This window comes from Bombyx mori, chromosome 26 (genome assembly GCF_030269925.1).
Source record: "Bombyx mori chromosome 26, ASM3026992v2".
NCBI lineage: Eukaryota > Metazoa > Arthropoda > Insecta > Lepidoptera > Bombycidae > Bombyx > Bombyx mori.
This window is the reverse complement of record NC_085132.1, coordinates 1,942,227-1,962,007: the sequence shown is the minus strand read 5'-3', so window position 1 is coordinate 1,962,007 and position 19,781 is coordinate 1,942,227. Positions and strand designations below refer to the sequence as shown.

General features: G+C 40.3%; 1 protein-coding gene across 4 annotated transcripts in view; it reads left to right on the top strand.

Moving 5' to 3' along the window:
• The window catches only part of LOC101747093 (G protein-coupled receptor kinase 2), a 113,923-nt gene extending 94,885 nt beyond the window's left edge, over positions 1-19,038 (top strand). For 2 of the 4 annotated variants that reach the window (XM_012696236.4, XM_062676288.1), the window contains 10 exons: positions 1,082-1,229; positions 4,147-4,352; positions 5,391-5,580; positions 6,177-6,309; positions 6,828-6,963; positions 7,410-7,550; positions 8,297-8,500; positions 9,481-9,664; positions 10,446-10,543; positions 10,911-19,038. In XM_012696236.4, the coding sequence (XP_012551690.1) occupies positions 1,082-1,229; positions 4,147-4,352; positions 5,391-5,580; positions 6,177-6,309; positions 6,828-6,963; positions 7,410-7,550; positions 8,297-8,500; positions 9,481-9,664; positions 10,446-10,543; positions 10,911-11,000 (1,530 nt within the window). In that variant the 3' untranslated portion in view covers positions 11,001-19,038. Of the gene's footprint in view, positions 1-1,069; positions 1,230-4,146; positions 4,353-5,390; positions 5,581-6,176; positions 6,310-6,827; positions 6,964-7,409; positions 7,551-8,296; positions 8,501-9,480; positions 9,665-10,445; positions 10,544-10,910 lie in introns of all 4 variants that reach the window. The other 2 variants (XM_012696234.4, XM_062676287.1) reach the window with 1 other exon arrangement.
• The last annotated feature ends 743 nt before the right edge of the window (positions 19,039-19,781 follow it).

Sequence of the window (19,781 nt, the reverse complement as noted above, 5' to 3'; positions counted from 1 at the left end):
ACCGCTGAATACGTATCCAGCGATACGAATGTGCCGGTGTTCGAATCCGGCAGGCAGCTACTAATTTCTTTAATGTAATGCGTACTTAACTGACTTCCACGTTAAAGAATAACATCGTGTAATAAAAATGAATTAACATTATTGCTGGACATTTAAAATTAACATTATTATTTATTGACATTATTATTAGGGAGTCTAACACTGATATAAATATTAGGCTATCCATTAAGTGGCATCGATGCTCGGCGACGACGAGTCGTGTAAGGCGATGCTTGACTTCTGCGAGTGCACCATCTCGCAGAAGAAGGCGGCGCCGCAGCGGGGCGCGTGAGAGACGCGCAAGTCCGTCGCCGTCGAGCGGGGGCCAGGGAGGCGGATGTCGCCCAAGCCCTGGCCCTCTAAGTGTTTCGGGTCCCCTTCATATGTCGGTCTGGGGACCGGCGAAGATGGCCTAAGAAGACGACGTGCAAGCTGCTCTGCACGCGTTTTACGCAAGAGCATCCGGGTGATGGAAGGCCGGCTATCCTCGACCCACGCTGGTTCTGACCCAGCGGGGTATTCCGTAGAATAACCCATTCTAACCGGCGCCATCTAGGCGGGCTCCGGATAGCCTGCCGACCGAGAGGGCTGGTGGTCGTGGCGCCGATGACCGCTGGTCTGGCGTCCCGAGGGGGAGGGTGATGGAAGAGATGTGCTCCGCACTAAACGCTTCATTTTCCCCCCTTTGCCTTGAAATGGGTTCTGTCTCATGCGAGGTTCGGACGCGGTTTGTTGAGCGACAGGAGGTTTTAGTCAGTTCGACTCTGACATGCCCCGCCCTCCATCCCCAGTGGAGGGCGGAAGTCCGGCGATTTCCTCCTGACCAAAAAAAAATTAATCCATTAAGTACATGTATTTTCTACATGGATACCAAGTTTCAAGTTATCAGATGCACGGTTCAGTAGTTATAACGGAACATCCGTAAAATCCACTGTAGATTTATATATTATTATTAGATTTTTATATATTATTATAGATTAGTTTTCTGTCTGTCGGGTCGTTGAAAGAATGAGGCTGATGATACATAAAGTTTTATGCTCAGGTCGAAAGATACGAAGTGGAAGTGGACGAGACGAGGTTGGCACTGGCGGTCGACATATTCGGAAAATATCTGAAGACTGAAGACTGCGACGCCGTAACGGATGTAGTCGGCAGGCAGACGATTGACGATGCCAGCGCGCTGCTCGAAGGTACAGTAGTAGTTCTATTTTTCCAACTGGAAAGGCAAAGGTATGATCATAACATACAGCCTAATCCTTGGTATAAGCCGCGCCAGTAAAGAAACGAATCTAAAATGGCGGCGGCGATCATGCGCTCTTACAAATTTGAGTTAACTTTTACGCTACCGAGAACGTTAAAAAACTCGCACTAAGCACAAGATCTTTATATATTTATTTTTCTTGTGTCCGCTCTATTGGGGTGACGCTGAATGGCTAGCTGATGTCCGCTCTATTGGGGTGACGCTGAATGGCTAGCTGATTGATTTATTTTTACTCTTACCAGAGTTCCTTACTAAAATATATAATTTATAGTCTACCTTTAAAGTTTTACTAAATCACGATTCACCATAAATATTGTTCGCTCACAATATTAATATGTAAGTGATAGTAAAACAGTACATAGCTAACGTGTAGTTCTTAATTCGATTTTACGGTATATTTATATAAAATCAAATTAAACTTTTTTTTTATTTATTGCTTAGATGGGTGGACCAGCTCACAGCCCACCTGGTGTTAAGTGGTTACTGGAGCTCATAGACATCTACAACGTAAATGCGCCACCCACCTTGATATATAAGTTCTAAGGTCTCAAGTATAGTTACAACTCAAGTATAGTATTAGTAAATTTTTCTCTTTCTGCTACTTCGGTTTGAAGGGTGGGACAGCCGTTGTAACTTACTTGAGACCTTAGAAATTATCTCAAGGTGGGTGGCGCATTTACGTTGCGGATATCTATGGACTCCAGTAACCACTTAACACCAGGTGGGCTGTGAGCTCGTCCACCCATCTAAGCAATAAATAAAAAAAAACCTATGTACTTAATTGTAATAAATACTGGATTATTTTCATTTTATTTATTGGGTACGAACATGTTATAAATCATCACAATACGTTACGAGGAGCAAATACATTAATCTTACACTAAATGCACACACAAACACAATATTACACATGTTACATTAATTAGCGACATGTAAACCTATAAATTGCAGTTGAGTTATTTCATTAATTCAATGTGCGCCAGTCAATCTGCCCTAAGTAATAAGGGAAGCTCTTTCTTGACTGTTTATCAATAATCTAATTAATATAGTTCACTATGAATTATTATATACTAAAAAGGTAACATATATAATATTCTCTCGTTATTATAACTAAACCACCCAAACTTATTTTGTAGCGCCCCCATTTTTTCACTTACTCAAAACTACTCTAGCGAGAGCTCAGTCAGTGTCTAAGAGGCCTCCTAGATGAAATTACAAATCGCCTCCCAAGCCCTCTACACAACGCCCCCTTTTTTTCTGTGCCTGTTACCGCCCCCACTTAGGCCTACAGCGCCCACAAGGGGGCGTTATCACCCACTTTGGGAATGGCTGGTCTAGAGAGAACATGTCAGTGTCGCCGGGCTAGTAGGTGAGGTCGCGGGACTCAAACCTGACGACCTTGCTAACACGAACCCTTGCAAGCAAGAGCCGTGGTTCGCATGAGCTTTGCTAATTGATGTCTGGGAGACCGCATGATGTGTCCGAAGAAGCTCATAACATGTTCCCGGCAGATGGCAGAGAGCCTTTTCTGGATGTTTAGTTCCGTCTACATTATTCCCCTAACTCATCCATTATCTACTCATCTATTATCTCCTTCTTCCCAAAGGCGAATATTGGAAATTACTTCGTCATCCAATTTCAACACGGAGACTCGGTTTTTGTAACCAGTTCGTGAAGTGTCGACTCCCTTGTTGAGCCCGTGAGCTCACCTACCAAAAACTAGCTCCTTAGGCTACCATCGAGTAGGTAGAGGAGCTTCCTACCTAAGCTGATAGCCTTGAGAGGCTATTTCAGCGTAACTTTTACTAGTAGGTGAGCTCACGGGGCTCAAACCGGAGTGATGCTAACACTGACTAGCAAGAGCAGTGCTTCCCAGAATCTACCACCGGATCGGAAACGCGACCCACTGAGAAGATCCGGCGAGAAACTCAGTGGGCTGTGTCTATGGGTTATATCGCTCGTCGAGCCCTTCGTCGCAAGTGACGGGTTCGACGAGGACGGTGACCGGTGCTTGTGGTACCTAAAAGCACCGTTAATAGATCGGGAGGATCCGTAATGACGTGAAAAAGGTGTAATGTTCGCCATTCAGTACCGCGGTCGCTCAAACTCTAACTCCACGACTCGACATGTGCCCAACATGTATTATAATAATTAATTAAGTTGTTCCACTCTAATTATACTGTACATGTTCAGTGCTAACGTAATTTTCAGTTCAGGGCTTTAATTAACTTTATATTGAAGTGGGACGAGGTTGTGTTATCGCTCGGTTTTGTGTTTTTTTTTTGTTTTGTTTATAAATAATAATTATTGCTAATTACTTGCATCAGTAGACGGGTCAAATAAGAAGTTTTTTTGAGTGCTTATTTTGTTAGCCGATTGTCACATACCGGCAGAGCTCAGCTTGAATCGTGAGTGATTACTGTCGTTCGTTGACTTTTGAAAGTAATGCTGTTTGTCGGCAGAACTACCAATTTTTAGTGTCCCATAGTAACTCGATTTTTTAACTGGGGGTAGGACCTCTTGTGAGTCCGCGCGGGTAGGTACCACCGCCCTGCCTATTTCTACCGTGAAGCAGTAATGCGTTTCGGTTTGAAGGGTGGGGCAGCCGTTGTAACTATACTATACTACTAACTATACATGAGACTTTAGAACTGATATCTCAAGGTGGGTGGCGCATTTATGTTGTAGATGTCTATGGGCTCCAGTATCCACTTAACACCAGATGGGTTGTGAGCTCGTCCACCCAACTAAGCAATAAAAATATAAAAAAACTGCGATCTCCATTTGGCAATATTTCGTCTACAGTTGGCTTGTCTGAGGATATAAATCATGCTGTTTGTGCACAGGCGGTTCCAAGGACATATTCTCGGAATGCATCAAATACGTCAAGTGTTTCCTGGCGGGCACTCCGTTCGGAGAGTTCGAACGCTCGATGTACTTCCACCGGTACCTCCAGTGGAAGTGGCTGGAGGCTCAGCCGGTCACGCAGAACACCTTCAGGATGTACCGAGTCCTCGGGAAGGGCGGCTTCGGCGAGGTTTGCGCTTGTCAGGTCAGTCGCCTCGCAAACATTTAATCGCATTTCATTTTATTTCTGAACTAGCTGACCCGGCAGACTTCGTAGTGCCTCAATCGATAATGTATAAAATAAACTTAAAACAAACAAAAGGAATCCGTCCGACGGGGGGGGGACACATCAAAGGAAAAGCAAAATTGTTATTTTTATTTAATGCCGCACATTTTCATGTTTATCTAACCTTTTAAACCTTCTCTGGACCTCCACAAATAATTCGAGACCAAAATTAGCCAAATCGGTCCAGCCGTTCTCGAGTTTTAGCGAGACTAAAGAACAGCATAGATTAGTTGTACCTACCCGCGAATTTCTTCTCGTATACTATGGTGGTCGTTTGGAAATGTATTTTTATATTAAACCATTTAATATATTCAAGAAAATATTAAGGTCATCCATCGATAACTTTAAACGCGTGGATATATTGACCTTAAGAAATTTATATTAAGCGAAGATATAGTGATATATGGATTCTTGAGACAATAAAGATACAAGTGTGTAGGCGATTTTCAAAATTACTCTTAAGGGCGGTATTAGTGATCTAAAGGTAGGTTTTTCACTTTTGTAGGTTTCTCACATTAAATTCCATCTTGAAATATCTCTTGTAAAGCTCATAAGATAATGCATAATACTTTTATTGTATGTAATGACTGTAATGCACTTATAGCACTTACACCTGGAGCCACTGCGGTCATCCACAGTGCGTTTCCAGTGATCTTTTTTACCACGTACCATCCGGCTATGGAATGAGCTCCCCTCCACGGTGTTTCCCGAGCGCTACGACATGTCCTTCTTCAAACGAGGCTTGTGGAGAGTATTAAGCGGTAGGCAGCGGCTTGACTCTGCCCCTGGCATTGCTGAAGTCCATGGGCGACGGTACCCACTCACCATCAGGTGGGCCGTATGCTCGTCTGCCTATAAGGACAATAAAAAAAAAACGCGCCAATCCGGTACGGGTCGACAGTAATTCCATATGTTTGAACATACATGCATAATAATATGTACGTTGTCTTTTTGTAGGTTCGGGCGACCGGCAAAATGTACGCTTGTAAGAAATTAGAAAAGAAAAGGATCAAGAAGCGCAAAGGTGAAGCGATGGTGCTGATCGAGAAGCAGATCCTGCAGAGGATCAATTCTCGCTTCGTCGTCAACTTGGCCTACGCGTACGAAACGAAAGACGCACTGTGTCTAGTCCTCACTATCATGAACGGTAAGTCGGTCAATGCTCTCATGTTACTCCCATTAAACTTGGATTGAAATTAGAAACTCTCACAGGTACTAACATTTACAAATTACTGGCGGTAGGACCCCTTGTGAGTCCGCACGGGTAGGTGCCACAACCCTGCCTATTTTTGCCGTGAAGCAGTAATGCGTTTCGGTTTGAAGGGTGGGGCAGCCGACTATATTGAGACCTTAGAAATCATATCTCAAGGTTGTAGATGTCTATGGGCTCCGGTAACCCCTTAACACCAGGTGGGCTATGAGATCATCCACCAATCTATGTAATAATAATAATAATATTATACAAATACAAATCACTGAGTTTCTCGCCCGATCTTCTCAGTGGATCGCGATTCCGATCCGGTGGTAGATTCTGCGAATTCTGCGATTCTTGCTAGGGCCAGTGTTAGCAACACCTCCGGTTTGAGCCCCGTGAGCTCATCTACATGCTAGCGTAACGCTGATATAGCTTCTCAAGGCTATCAGCATAGGTAGGAACAAAAAAAGACGTACATCTTACGGGTCGCGGTTTCGTGTCTTTGTCTCGGTAACTACGGAGTCTGGTACAAGTAACGAATTTTTCAGGTGGCGATCTAAAGTTTCACATTTACAACATGTGCGGCGCGGAGACGGGCCTGGGACTGGAGCGCGCGAGGTTCTACGCGGCGCAGGTGGCGTGTGGCCTCGAGCATCTACACAAGATGGGCATAGTTTACAGGTAGCCTTTGTGCTGTGTTGATGACACCGCTTAGTGCTCGTCCACTCGCAGGAATTAGACCTTAATCGCTGATGCCTTAAGATTTAATTTTCTTTATTGTTTTGGTAAGATTTTTTTCAGAAAATATAACAACAGCACGTAATTTCGCGATACTCGATACTTCGGCAATTCAAGCACGGGTTACCGTTCTCGTCGAACCCGTGGAAGGGTTGGACGTACAACTTAACCCACAGACACTGGTGGTAGAACTTCTTGTGAGTCCGCACGGGTAGGTACCACCACCCCGCCTATTTCTGCCGTAAATCAGTAATGCATTTCGGTTTGAAGGGCGGGGCAGCCGTCGTAACTATACTTGAGATCTTAGAACTTATATCTCAAGGTGGGTGGCACATTTACGTTGTATATGTCTGTGGGCTCCAGTAACCATTTAACTCCAGGTGGGCTCTGAGCTCGTCCACCCATCTAAACAATAAAAAATAAAAAACCGTAGTGTGATAATGTATGTATCGTGTTTCTAGAGACTGCAAGCCGGAGAATATATTATTGGACGACGCGGGTCACGTGCGCATCTCTGACCTCGGGCTGGCGGTGGACGTGCCGGAGGGGGGCTCTGTGCGGGGGAGGGTGGGGACCGTCGGGTACATGGCGCCCGAAGTACGTATTTCACTGTTAGGTGATACGGGTTAGGTGTGCATCTCTGACTCTGGGTGGTATTGGACGTCCCGGAGGGGGGGATCTGTGCGAGGACGTGTGGGGACCGTAGGGTATATGGCGCCCGAGGTACGTACTTCACTCTTTGGTGATACGGGTTATGTGTATGTCTCTAACCCCAGTTGGCATTGGAGGTGCCGGAGGGCGGCTTTGTGCGGGGGCGGGTGGGGACCGTCGTGTACATGGCGTCCGAAGCACGTATTTAAACGTTAGTCGATGCGGGTTATGTGTATATCTCTGACTCTGGGTGGCATTGGAGGAGCCGGAGGGGGGGCTCTGTGCGGGGACAGGTGGGGACCGTTGGTTGTTAGTGTTGTACCTTTGACAAATAAATACAATGTCTAATATCGCGTCAGGTCCTGTCCTAATGGCCTTGCGCTCTGTTGCAGGTGATCGACAACGAGCGGTACACGTTCAGTCCGGACTGGTTCTCGTTCGGTTGCCTGGTGTATGAGATGATCGAGGGTAGAGCGCCGTTTCGGGCCAGAAAAGAAAAGGTCAAAAGGGAAGATGTCGACAGGAGGGTAAAGGTGAGAAGTACTTTTGTTGTAATTTCAGTACTGTGGATTTTTAGGCTAATGATTGTCATAAATAGGTACTGAGTTATCTAAATATCATATCATATACTAATATGTTGAATGGTGATACTAATAAAAACTAAAGTGTATAGATTAATGAATTCAGCATTTCGGTTATGGTAGTATGTAAACACGTTGTTAAATATATGTTATTGTACTTTTATAAACTTTTATTTATTTATTTCTTAGGTTTTTTTATTGCCCTTGTAGGCAGACGAGCATACGGCCCACCTGATGGTGGGTGGTTACCATCGCCAATGGACTTCAGCAATGCCGGGGGCACAACCAAGCCGCTGCCTACAGTTACAGTTAAGCTTAGGTGCGTAAACGAGACCTATCTGGTGTTGAATGGTTACCGGCGCCCATAGACATCTACAACGTAAATGCTGCCTTGAGATTCGAGTTCTAAGATCTCCGTTTTTACAGTACACGTACATGATACGTTTATATATTACTGGTCATAGGACCTCTTGTAATGCATTTCGGTTTGAAGGGTAGGGCATGTAACCATACTGATGCCTTAGAACTTATATCTCAAGGTGGGTGACGTATTAATGTCGTAGGTGTCTATGGGTCCCAGTAACCACTTAACAGCAGGTGGGCTGTGAGCTCGTCCACCCATCTAAGCAATAAAGACGCATCGATGTTGTGATCGGGCTGGGGTTGTCCACTAATGTGGCCTGGCCTCTACCGCGCAGCACGAGCCGGAGAAGTACTCGAGCAAGTTCAGCGAGTGCAGCCGCGCGCTGTGCTCGTCGCTGCTGAGCAAGGCGGCGGGCGCGCGGCTGGGCTGCGGCGCGGGGCGGCGGGGGGCGGCGCTCGTCAAGGCGCACCGGTTCTTCGCGCACCTCAACTGGGCGCGCCTCGAGGCCGGCATGGTGCCTGCGCCCTTCGTGCCAGACGTTAGTATCCATTGCTTACTAGTAGAATGTTGTAACGCCATCTGTCGCCGAAGGATCTAGTAACATCTAGAACGCCATCTATTGTCAGATAACGGAAACACAATACTCGATTTGTGTGGAATATTTTCGATAACTCTAGGGACGACGGCGGCCACTACAAGAGGGTTTTTAATGTTTTTATGTCGTGCCGCCTTCGAGCGCCCTTCGAAAAACTCAAAACACTAATTTAAAACTAGTAAAGCGGCCCGCTCCCGCTCCGCTCTTTAATAAAAATTTCAACGATATTTGACGTTGTTTTATTTTTTTAAATAACAGAACACTTATTGCGGCATAACTATAATAGTTGGACATCTACTATTGCGACGTTTTTTGTAAATAATAATGTGTTCTACAAAGTTGTAGTACATTATTTTATTCTATCATCAATAGTTTTCGCAGGGCACGCGATGTAAAAAATATTTTATGTAATTTTTTTACACCTTGAGTTACATTATTGAAGTTTTAGTAAGGATCCCTAATTTTTTTCAAAAAAGATTATAGTCTATGTCACTCGGGAATAGTGTAGCTTCCAAACAGTGAAAGAATTTTTCAAATCGGTTCAGTAGTTTCGGAGCCTATTCAATACAAGCAAACAAATCTTTCCTCTTTATAATATTATTAGTATTAGTATAGACATACCAATTTGGGGTAATGATGCCGACTGCAGATACTTACTGATTGAAAAAGTATAGCGCCTGCGTACGGTGCGTCATTGCTAACTATATAAAACGAAAAATGTTTGTCACAAAAACAATACAATTTCCAATATGGGTGTAAAATTTTATACAGTGATATTAGGTAGTTTATTTTACATTACAATGTAATTACGGTGGGTAATTTGGGTTGCCTATGTAACTATGTAATTAGACTACATGCAGCGTCCAACCCCCCAACCCCCCGCGCCGCCCCTCGCGTGACGTAACGCTAATGTCTCTCCGCAGCCGCACGCCGTCTACGCCAAGGACGTCCTCGACATCGAGCAGTTCAGCACCGTGAAGGGCGTCAACCTGGACGCGGCCGACGACACGTTCTACGGCAAGTTCAACACGGGCAGCGTGTCCATACCCTGGCAGGCCGAGATGATCGAGACCGGCTGCTTCAAGGAGCTAAACGTTTTCGCGTCGAGTGAGTGCTGTACTGCTGTAGGTTGTCTATGGCCCAAGTAGACGCGCGGTACTGACGTCTCTATATATATATATAGCATAGGGCTCATAGCCCACCTGATGTTAAAGTGGTTATCGGAGCCCATAGACATCCTCAACGTAAATGCCGCCACCCACCTTGAGATAGGCAGCAGCTCGGTTCTGCCCCTGGCATTGCTGAAGTCCATGGGCGACGGTAACCATTCACCATCAGGTGGTCCGTGTGCTCGTCTGCCTACAAGGGCAATAAAAAAAATGTGGTCCGAGATCTCAATATAGTTACAACGGCTGCCCCGCCCTTCAAACCGGAACGCATTACTGCTTCACGGCAGAAATAGGTAAGGTGGTGGTACCTATCCGCGCGGACTCACAAGAGGTCCTACCACCGGTAAAAACTTATAATACTTACTTATAGTGTGTTCAAGGTGACCTCTTCACCTCGAATAAACTCCACGGAGTTTTCTGCGGTCGATGTCTCTTTAAAAGACAATAAAAACTAAGCAATACGCAGTTCGCATTGCTAATGTTCACCGAGGTCGGTGACCTCTCATCATCAGATACCATATGGTATTGTACATTTTTTTTTATTTTTTTTTTATTGCCCTTTTAGACAGACGGCCATACGGCCCACCTGATGGTGAGTGGTTACCGTCGCCCATGGACTTCAGCAATGCCAGGGGCAGAGCCAAGCCGCTGCCTGCCTTCAGAGATCAACTTGAGTTTCGTAGTAGAACTAAAGTTTATTAACCTGTGTTCGTTCTCAGCGGAGGAGGGTCGGGAGGCTCCGACGGTGGATCTGCAGCTGGTGCCTTCCACCGCCGCCGCCGAGGAAGAGAAGGGATGCTTCGTTTTCGCAAGACGAGTGGGTACTCTATGTTAACCAACTTTCACAACTTACTTATGAAAATTATTTTTCATTTTTATTTCATTTTCATGACTTTGTTTCATTTTCCCACATTTGTGCACTTTCACAGATATTAAACAGTTAATAAACCACCGTTATTACACATTTAAAAACCTGAAGAAACACTAAATAGACAAAATAAAACAAATCACACAATTACACTCCTCGCGTTCCCGCCAAAAAGTCCCCACTTATTGTGAACGTTTTTCAAATAAAACAGCATTTTAGAAAAGCACTTGTGTTCTTTTTTTAAAAGACTGACGTCAGCCGCCGCCTAACACCATCTAACAGTTCGTCTTAATGCACAATATATGTTTGTACGCAGGTATTGTGTCCTCAAAAGAAAGTCCCGGCGCGCCTCCGTCCCGTGTCGGTCCCGGAGCACCTCCTGCCGCCGCCCGCTGCCTCTAGCTGACCGGCGCGCGCCGCCCCATCACACACAACCCCGACCTACGAGCACAGACCATACCCAACCCCGACGTACGAGCACAGACTATACACTAACGATAACAACGTGCACAACCCTAAATAGCAAAGGGAATGTAATCGATCGTCGAATCGATTAGTCGTATCGATATCGCGAACGTAAAATCCTCCCGCTGTTTGGATACCGGGTGTAAAATATTATTATTGCGAAACTAAGATATTAAGATTCGAGAGAGGTGTAACTGCGTAACACAATAAGTTTTTTTTTTTTATCGATACGCCACAGACAAGTAATACGTATTTATGGTTCTATGAAATTTTATCGATTATTGTTTTCGTAAATAATACATCCTATTATTTACATATTGTGTAAGTAAAGTGTAAAGTTGAAAATATATTTAAAAAAACCCGTGATTTTTTTTACGATTTTAATTTGGAGATGTAACAAAAAATAGAAAATTAAAAACGGACTCTTTGTACATGCAATAAGACTCGTTTTGCAGTAACATATGAATTCATTAAAATATTCAGAAAAAGGAAAACAGAACCTTCATACTACTACTGTATTGGAAAAAGATACTCCTGTATTAATGTTAATATTTTAAAATTAAGTAAAAAAAACATGGTCATACGTTTATTGTTATTGTTTATTGTCAGACAAATTATCTTATTTTTTTCATTTACTCAGTTTGCATTTTGATACTCATCGTCAAGAATACAAGTTTTCGACTTATGTAGATTTCATTCGTCTCTGTGCACAAGTTTATGGTCTATGGTGACACAGTGGTGCGTTCCCTGATCGCAAACATAGTACCGTACCGTACCGTACCATCATTTCATTTTCTTTTGTAATGGCGGTCCTTTTTGATTTCGCCAAAGTCAAGTTTTATAGAGTCTGTGGTTTTGGTTATGCTCAGATGTCTTTTGGTGTGGTTTGGATTCTGGTTTGTTGGGTGGGCTTCGTGATTGCACAAGGTCACATCAATTATAATTATTATTATTTTACAAAGTAATCAACTGTTGAATTACTTACCTAAATACCGTACCATCAACATCTGACATCACATTTTTTGACGTTTCATTACGTGTGACAGCTGTCAAAAGCACGCTCGATAGATAATGGTATTTAAATAATGCTTTGCTTAAAGGAACGATATTGAAATGTTTTCACGACAATAAATTGAGTATTTTTGATGCACAACAATAAATCAAGATGATATTTTCTATACGTTATTTTTGTAATTTGCAGTAATGAAGCTGTCATTGAAGTTATAAACATTAGTCGTGTCGAGCTAAGAACAGAGTACAGACATAATAGAAAAACCATTCAACGCACAAAGATTTTGTATACATTTTTTTTATATAGAAAATGGATTTTAAGGAAAACTATGTAAGAATTTTACCAACCCTATAGGGCAACCTTAAACAGAAATAAATTAAAAAAAACACTATATTTTTCACATTTACAGAATAGTCATGAATGTAACAATACCAGCATTACGATTATGTTAATAAATAATACGGCAACACTAGTGACTGTGGAGAAAATTATGTACTCATTTTTCGTGTTTTTTGGTCACGCACATAATTAAACTTTCAACGTATATATTAATCGATTTAAAACATAATGAGAAGAAAACTGAGAAAGACGCTAACTTCACAAGCGTATCGATAAAATAAAAAAAGTGTGTGTGTCCGCTCCGACGCACGACTGGAGTTTACTGGATATAAAAAATTAAACGAAACAATACGAGAAATAGTTCTATATTACGACAACACGATACACTACAGATTATTAACAAATTAACGAGACACAAAACAAACGACTAACAAATATATGAAAATACAATAATGAGAGAAACGCGCGATCAGTACGAGGCTTTGTGGCGGACTGCCGGCGCAGCAGCCCGGCGTCACCTGCGATAACGCATTTCGTGTGACATGCGCAATCAGGCGCATAACGCATTTCGTGTGACATGCTAGTACGATTTTGGTCCCCATAATTTTCATACCCCGGGCCTATATATGTAAATCGATTCTAAAGGAGTAAACTCCAAAAATCGATATAATATCGATTTGATATCAATAAATCAATCAATTATTCCGTTCACACCATAAACATTATTTTTTTTATTTAAATTTGTATAATGTTTGGGCGTTGTTCTTTCTTTTCGTCGATTTCCAGTTGCAAATGTTTCTGAGCGATTAAACAGAATATATTTAGTGTTCCGCCTCACCTATCCAATGAATGGCAGTCACTATGTCGTCTCTATTTGGTCTGGGTACAACTGAACATGTCCCACGTGACGACTTACATCTGAAGATAATTCAGACGAAAAGTTATAAAATATTTTTTTATACCATTAATTCTCGATATAATTTTTACAGAAAGAAGTCTGTATCTACGAATATAGGGATTGTTGACTGTAATCAGGTACCTTTGGCTTTATACCGTTTGCCTGCGTCGCGCTACGGACAGGTCAACGACGCAACTGTCAAACGATAGTTTTTTTTTTTATAGTCGTTGTAGGCAAACGATGTTTTACAACAAAGCCGACATTAGTTCAGTATGTTTAGTGCACGATATGCGACAATTATTATTGTTGTCGCGAGCTACTATTTCCATAACGAATTTCGTTTAAAATGTGTTCAGTGCACTGGGCGTGAAAACGCAATAGACAGACAGTTTCTTTCCTATTTATAATATTAAAAGTCGGCGTGAAATAACTTGACGCTAAGCTCGTCACGCGACTAATCAATGAAGCGGCCATCTTAAATTTGAAAACGTCAAGAATGACGTCATCAAACGAGAAACTAATATATTTAGAGTTGGCTTCTTGAGACTTTCCTAATAATTAATTACAATTGTTTTTTTTATTTACATTATTTATTGGTCAACAGTCCGGTCATAACAACAACGGTCTTATAAATCGTTCATCCGTGTAAACTAACCTTTATCGTACGGAATAATCTAGAACTTATTTGGCAAGCGATGTGCTCGCAGACCGTAGTGTTTCCGTTTTGGAGACATTATGCGATTTCTTTGATAGCAACGGGCAATCTGATGATATACAAAATGGTGTCTTGTAATTTTCCGTTTTTTTTAAATTTACATTTTATTTACAAACGATATAGCGTTACGTCAGAACCAAATGGTCATAAGTCAAAAAAATTAATCAGTTTTGGAAACAGTAATGAATGTGTAAGGGCGGGGTTCGAAAAAAATAGAAGTGTAATTTTTTTGGGATTTTTGATTAATAACTCCATAACACTTCTAGACTTGTTGCTCTGTGGTTCTGACATATCGATATAATATTGATTATGGAGGGTAGAGGTAAAGACTACTATCTTGTATAGGGGACAAGTTGATAGTGTCCACCTGTTAACAGCGAGTTATTGTTGGAACACTCATCGAAGTAGCGCTAGTGTAGGAAATGGAAATTATATGATTAAACCAGTTTTAAACAGAGCGAAGAGTGTTGAATTGAAAAAAAAAAATAATTTTCATGACTTTCTGGTGGTAGGACCTCTTGTGATTCCGCACGGGTAGGTACCACCGCCCTGCTTATTTCTGCCGTGAAGCAGTAATGCGTTTCGGCTTGAAGGGCGGGGCAGCCGTTGTAACTGACTCAAATTCAATTCAAACTCAAATTCAAAATCATTTATTTCAACTTAGATGTCAGTATGACATACTTGTTAAATGTCAAAATATAAATAACAACGCTAACTCTACCACCGGTTCCAAAAAAGCCACAGTCCTGAGAAGAACCGGCGAAACAAACTCAGCGGGCTTTTTTTTTGTTTTTTCTCAAATATTTACTTTTTTTTTTAACTGATTATGCTTGTGACCTTAGAACTTATATCTCAAGGTGGGTGGCGCATTTACGTCGTAGATGTCTATGGGCTCCAGTAACCACTTAACACGAGGTGGGCTGTGAGCTCGTCCATCCATCTAAGCAAAACTTTGGTAGTTAAAAAATATGCATTATTTAAAATCTCAACCATTTATTTTTGTTATTACTATTTATGTAAGAAATGTTTCCTTTTTTAATAACCTACTCTAATAGCTTATTGGGGCTGTTTTTAAATTCTTTCCACTTGCTACGACTTTAATTAGCTCCATTTCAAAGTTTTTTAGTACTGAGATTGTTCTTCTTACTTCTGCCCTTTATAATATTGGTGCATCAGTGACGCGACTTGATGTATTACAGATATTTGCGCGATAATTTTAAGAATAAGCGAATTGTTTTAAAAATACAGTCTTCAGAAAGAATGTTACAGACGAATCCGTCTTAATGCTCTGTGTCGGGACTCTGGTGGCGTGTTCGTGTATTAAACGCGGCGAATTTTAATCTATTTAAACACGATTTTATCTTTATGGCAAATAGAATTAGATTTATGCTATTCGCGACATAAAAAGTGATTTATACGATTATATTATTTTCACTTAATACGCGATATATTTATGTTTGTAATTAAAGTTGTTTTTTTATTTGATTTTTTGGAGTCAATCGCCAGATGATTGAGTCGTTGGATGGGTGCTATGCCACGGTATCCGGGTTCGATTCCCGTAACGGAATCAGTATCTGAGCGATACACATTCATAATATGAATTATAATATAATATACATAATATTCGAGTGTCATGTGTATGCTATTGTCTCTTACTTATTCCCGGCATATCCGACACGTGTAAAATATGGAATGTCTATTATGTTTTTTAAAAATCATATACATATTCCTAATTATCTATATAGATCCAAACATAAAATACTTTATTTTGATGATTTACATTGAATGAAAGTGTTATGCGCCTGTAAACCATATTAGACCTTAACACTTTGGGTTTAAAGGCTATTTTTTGAAATTGCATGTGATGAAAGAGTTATGTTCGAAGAAAAAGTAGAAGTGACAAAAGTTTGTCGCCCATTTTCTCAAAATTAACAAATCGTATCATACCCCCTTCATCCATTCACGTCTTCAATTAATAATATCTTGTGTGTACTCTACAATCCGTATTTCTGCCTCCAGGATCGTTAGCAATTTAATTCTTTTGCCATAATGATTGATTATCAAAAACGTTGATCGTGTCAAGCCATGACAAGTGTATTAAGTTTATTTGAATGAGGTCGATAGAGATCGCGTTTCAAAGAAAATGTCGCTTCGTTCGACCGAACGCGGGCATTCCGTTCGTTCACCATTCGGTCATTTGCGGTGGCTCGTTCATTCCTAATTCTTATTACTCTAGCAATAAGGTGTATTGTTGAATAATTTGTAACGTATAAACATTTTGTTAAAGCAGTGTCGAAATGATTGACAATCTTTAGGAGAATCAAAAATAAACATTTCGATTGAAAGTGTTTTTATAGGATGTTAAGCTAGATAGATACAAAATATGTTTTCTCATAGCATCACGCAATTTATTATATTAATTAAATTAAAAATAAAGGGGTAAAGATTGTTGACAGTCGACCTGCACTGATTGAATGATTGTATATACATTTGATGAACGAGTGAATGAATGGGGTAATGTGTTTTCCGAATTTAGTTTTTTTATTTTTATTTTTTATCATGAAGTCACCGACAGTTCCATTGTGATACGATTTTTTTAATTGTTTGTGTTAAATCGATAAACATTACTCAAACTGATTTGAACGTTTATAAAATTGAAGGACCTTTGTCCTTTAAAAAAAACTGTATTCAAATTCAGTAACGTCATAGCTACACTACAAAACGCATTATCTGATTTTTGTAGTGGATTTAAGTGTGCGTTTCTTTAAGATTATAATCGATTTTAAGTGATCGGTTATCGATTTGGCAATCGATTTTGAAAAATTTGTCGAGAGAAAGCTTGGTCTTAACGTGTAATGAAATCTTTCATTTTTGTAATTGTTTTTTTGTATTCCGCAATCAAAGTAATAACGAATTCTGTTTGGGGTTCAAGACGAAATCAATCTCAATTAATTATGATACGTCTTTATATAGTTTGTGTGAAAATGACACTTTCGACGTTATGATTCCCGATATGTTTTAGTTTCGGTAACTCAACATTTTCAACCATGAAAATAGCGGTTTCTTGTTATTCTAAAGTCCTCGGTAAGTTTTCTTCGTGTATTTGGCGACGTTCAAGTGAAATAAAGCATAAGAGGAACTTAATTAATAATCATTCTATCGACTTATCATCACATTGCAAACGAATTTACTTCTAACGCTAGATGCACAAGGTCCGAAATTCAATGTCGGAAATGAATAACATTGTTTTTAAATCAGTGAACCCGAGTGAATGTTAAAGACTAACGCGATTAATGCCGCGTTGATTCCACTGCGCTGTAGAATGCGTCCTCCTCACAGATAACCTCACAGATATTAATTCGTTTGTGGTTATTACGTTAATGGTCACCCGACCTTTTAGCCTATCTTGGTTCTTCTAGTAATCATATGATATTTTGGTACAACGGTTGATATTTACCGAGGCAGTAATGGAGTTTGACAGTTTTTTTTCTGAAGAAACAGACAAAGAGAGAAAAGTTGCATTTTATTGGTCGTTTTCTTAAATACGAATTAATCATTATTCCGACGTTACACGTTTAAGACTCTAATAAATATAAATTTAACAAAATATTTGTTCCGAATACTAAGCGTTCTCATCTCATCGAGCGTAGTTTAAAATTTTATTTTAATCATTTTTAAAATCTCTAGTTTATTGAAAACATTTTAAATTTAGTTTAACTTGTCACGTACGCAAGTACAATGCAAGTGTGAGCGAATTAAAAAAAGTAATAATGAGTCGTCTATTATCAAAGGTGGCAATCTGTGCATTTGGACAAAAAATTTTTATTGATATGTCAATACAGATTGATTTGAATATAATCGTCTCCTTCAAAGAATACGGTTCAAAACCTGCATTAAATAAAGGTTAATAGTTAACCTGTTATTTATCTAAGATGTCGTTCCGAAGAGTTTTGTGACTGCCAATGGAATACAAAGTCAATAATTCGTTTTTCTGATTTACCAATCATTGTCCAAAAGTCAGATTGCCGGCTTTGATACTAGTCGACTCTAATGACAGATCATCGCATCGTCGCTCGTAAATACGTAAAAGCATATGTCGTATGTGTCGTGTGAATGCGATTGTACATTCAATTTGTATGGCGATATGGTTCAATATACTTTGAGCGTATTTACTTTATTTTGTTGTTGTTGTTGTTCGTTTTTACTTTAATCAAAGCTCAAACGCTTTCCGGAGCTCAATTTCGTATGTGGATTTATTAAGGCGTTATTATAGGGCGTTCTTTTTTATTGTATTGTCGACGGTAATATTCATTTATGAGCATGGTTTATGACGCTGGCGGTGTGCATATATATGTTGTCGTCCGATGTGTTTTTAAGGCATTTAATATTACGATGTACGTGTGGCCGAATTTTTGTAAGAATTTATAAATATTATTATTATATATACTATTATTATTATTATTATTGATCGATTAAGTCCATACCTGTATTATACTCATTTTAATGCATTTTGTACTCGTTTTGGACGTGTCACGAGTCTTGGTTTTTTTTAAACGTTATCAAAAAGATAATGCGGAACATTAATGGTATTAATGAGATGATTCGATATTTTGAAATTAAAGACATTCGTTTTACGATAAAAAATACGGGTAGTTGATGATGAATTGTCGTGGGTGAGTTAGCAGAAGTTCCGTAAGACGTAAAATTGCGTAATAGCAACGAGACTCTTCACGCACGATCGATTTCCTCGTTATTGTACGAGAAAATCAAACTACCCACAGTTTATTGGTATTTAATAAAGTTGTGGGTATTCGTGGCTCGACGTGGGTAGTCGTGGAACCGCGACGCGTCCGATCGAGTTGTTTTCGAGATGATATTTGTATGCTGTCCTTGGACACAGCGCGCTGTACTCTAGCTTGTTAGTGTAGCTTCTTAACTTACAGTTAGTCGTTATTGCAGTATTTCGATGCAAATATTATTTAAAAACTTATTCGTAAATAAATGACCCTATAGAATATTGTCGTTTTATTTCTGGTCCTTTGGTGCTGTGTGTCAGGCGATGGGAGCCCTGTGCCTGCACGGTAGGTGCCACAACCCCGCCTATATCTGCCGCGATGCACTCGTGCGTTCCAGTTTTAATGATAGGACAGCCGTCATCTATACTAATATAAAAATCTACAGTGAGTTTTACAGATGTTCCGTTATAATTACTGAGCTGTGCATCCGATTGACTTGAAACTTGGTATCCGTGTAGAAAATACATATCGACGCTTGAAAGGCAAACGTGACTAAGCGACAATGTGTGAATTTTACAGTAGACTAATTTAAAGTTGAAATACCTGAAAACAAAATTTATTTTAACGAATCTGGCTGTAGTAGAATCTAGCTATAGTCGGATTTTTTATTAGACGAAGTTAACTGACGTTTACTGTGTTGTCAGTTTTTGATGAAATAAAAATAGTGTTGTGACAAAGTGAAAGATTGAAAAAACTCCTGAATTAATGAAATTGCCTCGATTGTCTAGTGAATAGTTGGTGTGCCGAATTGCCGATATCGGGTACGGGGTTCGAATTTTAGGCGTGCTTTGTACATACCAACGAGTTTTCGACGAAATATTATGTTCCTATAGTATCTACCTGTACTGAATACCGAGTGTTTTAAACATTAAGAAAAACATTGCGAGGAAGCTTGTAAGACTGTCCTATTTGCAATACAGTTTAAATTATACAAAAATAACACAATAGTTGAAATTATAGAT